Source organism: Sinocyclocheilus rhinocerous, unplaced genomic scaffold, assembly GCF_001515625.1.
Source record: "Sinocyclocheilus rhinocerous isolate Xijiao unplaced genomic scaffold, SAMN03320098_v1.1 scaffold18, whole genome shotgun sequence".
Lineage (NCBI taxonomy): Eukaryota > Metazoa > Chordata > Actinopteri > Cypriniformes > Cyprinidae > Sinocyclocheilus > Sinocyclocheilus rhinocerous.
The window spans coordinates 129,105-133,183 of record NW_015635050.1 but is presented as its reverse complement, the minus strand read 5'-3'; the positions used below and the strand labels follow the sequence as shown (position 1 = coordinate 133,183).

General features: G+C 35.5%; 2 protein-coding genes across 2 annotated transcripts in view; both read right to left on the bottom strand.

Moving 5' to 3' along the window:
* The window catches only part of pop4 (POP4 homolog, ribonuclease P/MRP subunit), a 10,800-nt gene that overhangs the window by 1,918 nt on the left and 4,803 nt on the right, over positions 1 to 4,079 (bottom strand). The window lies entirely within an intron of this gene.
* Positions 1,690 to 3,231, bottom strand: LOC107746481 (pleckstrin homology domain-containing family F member 2-like). The gene is made up of 2 exons (XM_016560706.1): positions 3,012 to 3,231; positions 1,690 to 2,845 (listed from the first exon to the last, which is right to left on the bottom strand). Exon 2 carries the CDS (start codon positions 2,832 to 2,834, stop codon positions 1,965 to 1,967), a length of 870 nt encoding a protein of 289 aa, XP_016416192.1. The 5' UTR covers positions 2,835 to 2,845; positions 3,012 to 3,231; the 3' UTR covers positions 1,690 to 1,964.

The following is a 4,079-nucleotide window of genomic DNA, read 5'->3' as shown; positions in this document are numbered from 1 at the left end:
GGCCAATCACAACGCACTGGATAGCTGGCCAATCAGAGCACACCTCGCTTTTCAGACCGATGAGCTTTGTAAAAATCGACGCGTTTCAGAAAGGCGGGGCATAGAGGAGCAACAATAATGTACAGTATGTGGAAAATAATGTTTTTAGAACCTTAAACCGCATAAACACATTTCATTACACCAAATACACAAAATAATGTTCTTTTGTTTTTAGCAACATCATATGACCCCTTTAAAAAGTTAGTTATCTAATTTCTTTTCTTCAAGACTTTTTTAGTCAGTTAGTTAGTTTAAAGTCAGTTACAAAAAGGTAGATTGGTCTAATGTGAATCCAAAAAGTAAGACTGATTACCCCTTGGCTAACTGCTAGTTGGTCAAACTAGTTTTTAAGACACAGTCTTAACATAGTGTCTATGTTTGTGCAACTGGCCTGGAACCTGAATGACTCTATGAACCTGGGGTTTCCTCCTAGAGTCCACATCTCTATATATTAGATAAATTACATTATAAGCTACTAATAGATAAGTGTTTCCACCATGTTTCATATATCGACTTGTGTATTATCTTCAGAGTTTTCCACTTGTAAGTATGATTTGCTTGGCAATTTGTGTGCTTATAACTCACAATTATGATATTTCGACTCCTTTTGAAGTGCACAATATCCCTGCCCTTTAGTTTTTAAATCTGTAAAAAACAGAATTTTGAAAAAAAATGTTCAAGCACTTAGTAGTGTATCTTTAAATTTTAACTTTAAATTATAAAAGTTTAAACCAAACAAACTCTCAAAACTGAATTCTTCCTCTTCACATCCAAAGTCACTCTCAAAACCATGTAAATGATGGGATTTATTGAAGATACATGATCAGTCAGGTGTGTCACCTGGATTAAAATTCTACAATTATGTCCTGAAAAAGAACATGGTCTACTTTCAAGATTTTTTAATGTTTTATCCATTTATTTCCATTAATATCAATCTAGATTATCTCTAATTCTGTGCATGCTAGTGTTACAATATAACAGAAAATGTAACTGGATGTTCTGTAGACTTTTGTGTGTGTGTGTCTATTTTGTTTTGATTTTAATGCAAGGGTAACATAATATAATAATATAGAGTATAATGTATATCATTCTACTTTTTAATGAAAATATTATAATAATAATAACTTTATGATTACATTTAATTAATTTTATTAAATTAGTTATTGTGGAAATCAGTCTGTGAAAAGGGTCCACTGTAAGATACATGATCAGTCATGCAACTTGGTAATACTTTCTTTGATAACTTAATCGCCATAGGTCTTAGAAGTGAGAATGCTTCTGTTGAACATACCAAATTTAATATAATCCACACTGTTAGAATTTAGGACCGTTTTAATTATTTCTTCAGTTTATAAATAAACATGTACAGTCACAAAGAATGGTGTGTTTAATACACTCACCAAAGTATTTTATAATAATGATAATTTATTGTACTGATTGCAAAAGTCACATTGTTCCCTTAATATATATATATATAAGCTATAATATAAACATTTGTTATACAATGAAGTTAGATATACATACTTTCAAAAATACTTTCTTCAGTTTATAAATAAACATGTACAGTCACAAAGAATGGTGTGTTTAATACACTCACCAAAGTATTTTATAATAATGATAATTTATTGTACTGATTGCAAAAGTCACATTGTTCCCTTAATATATATATATAAGCTATAATATAAACATTTGTTATACAATGAATTTAGATATACATACTTTCAAAAATACATACATACAAATACAAAAAAATGCAAGTGCAAAAAAGAAGTCGCAAAAGTGACTCAAATACGTTTGTGCAAAATACATAATTACTGCTATTCGTCTACTACGTTACTGCTATTGTGCTTCTGTTTTTTAAACAGGTGCAACGCATGATGAGTTCGAGCATAGTTCATAATAATACTTTTTCACATCTGTCAAGTTCAGAGTCCACTGACGGGAGGATTCCTGTGCTCGGGCTTTATGTAGCAGTATGGGGAGTAATCCTCATCCTCCGGGCTCTTGAACCACTTGGTGGGCATCTGGTACCCCTGCTCACTGGACTCCTCATCACTGGACGTCTCAAACTCAGGTAGCGCTGGCGTGTCCTCTACGGAGTTCTTCTTCCAGTGCTTACCCTTAGCTCTCTTATTTCCTTGCTCTTTTCCCTCATGAACGCTGCTCACACAGGACCGGCAAATTCTCACCGGCCTGGAGGAGATGTTCGGCATCAAGGCCCGGCTCTTTGAGCAAGCTCTACATACTATATAACCGCACCTCCGGCAGTGGTGCCTCCGATTGGCAACGTTGAATCGCTTTGAACAGCGCATGCAGATGGCTGATGCCATGTCAGGGATCCAGGTGGCAGCGAAGTTCCCTGCAGCATTGTCAGTGGGGAGGCCCTTAGCTTGCACTAGGAGGGACTTGTACTGCTCAATGTGTCCCATCCACACGTTTTTTTCCTCAGGCGAGGCCGCCGACACGTAGAAAGACTTGCGTGGTGTGCGGATGAGCCATTGGTTGGGCATAGCCATTCCGTCTTCCAGATTTTCCAGCTGCACATCCTCCAAAGGAATGATCTTCTGCTTATTGTTCCAGCGACCGGCCACCATGATGCTACCGTAGACCAAAATGTCATTGAAGAGGAAGAACACTTTGGGTTTGGGTCCACGTCTGCACAGCTTTAACAAGCAGCCCTCTCCCACCAGAATACGCCCCAGTTTTAGAAGCATCTTTCTAGTGCGGCCAAAGGTGCTCTCCACTGCCTGGATTCGCTCACGGTTCTGAATAGAAAAGGTCTGTTGCTCTGCCATTTTGGTACTGCCTATAAAATATAAAAACAATGATAAGATCAAGTTGATTTTGATGGACTTATTAATTTTTAGCAGTCATTTCAAAGGACTTTCACCCCTGATTACTCTAACTAAATTATACAAATATACAGACACAAAGTAAATGTTTAAACATCTTAAATATGAATTCAACAATACCTGATTGCTGTGGAAAGCAGTGAATTATCGTTGGGTAAACAGACTCTGTATCTGTTCGCAGTCCCTTTGTGCTTCAAGCTCCAGTAAAAATTGTTATGAAAATATCTCTCTGAGTGTTCAGCACTACAAATCTCTTCTCACTCTGGGCAGGTTGTTTGAGACGGCCCTTTTATAGTGTCATGAGCTTGTCTTTCCTGTTTGAAAAGGGGAAATTCCAGATGTGCTCAGCAGTGCCTCTACTATTTTAGAGGTGTAACCTTCCGTGTGCTTGACTGGCACACACTAAGAAACCCACTCAAGACATATAGGTACAAAATAAAATGTTTTGACCTAATGTCACGTCAGATTAATTCTCTAGAGTCCTGAGTGAAGAGGTAATATATGCCGTCAAGACATTTTTTAGAACTTTTGTTTGTCAAATTGAATGTAATACTTATGATAATACCGGTATTATGAGTGCTGTATGTTTTGCACACCTGCCTAATTTATTTCACAAATCAGGTTAATTAATTGATTTAAAGCTGAAATAAAAATATATAAATATTAGATGAAAAATTTACACAAAACTTAAAAACAGGTTGCCTTGGCAACAAACTAAAAGTTTAAGTACCAACATTTCTAAAAGCTGAAACAAAAAAAAATATTAAATCTAAATAGAAACAAAAAGCACATCATAAAAATCACTCAAACTAAAATTAAGATGGGAACTGAAAATGTAAAAAGCTATAATTTGAATAAATACTTTAATAGTAATACTAAAATAACACTCAAGCATAACTCCTGTCCTAGAAGAGTCACTGACAAACTTCAAAGCAACAACATAAAAACAGATATCTTCCTCATATCTGTAGAATTGTAACAGGGAAGGATACATCACTTTTACACATAACACTAAAGAGAGGGAACATATTTGCTTGAATAAGTGGAAATTAAGGGCAACTGAGAGGATCATTTCAACAGGCAATGTGGAAAACTAAGGAACATAGATATTGAGATACTTAACAACTGGCTAAAAATAATACACAAGGTATACTGAAAAAAAAGTAAAAGTACTGAAAAAAAAGTGTG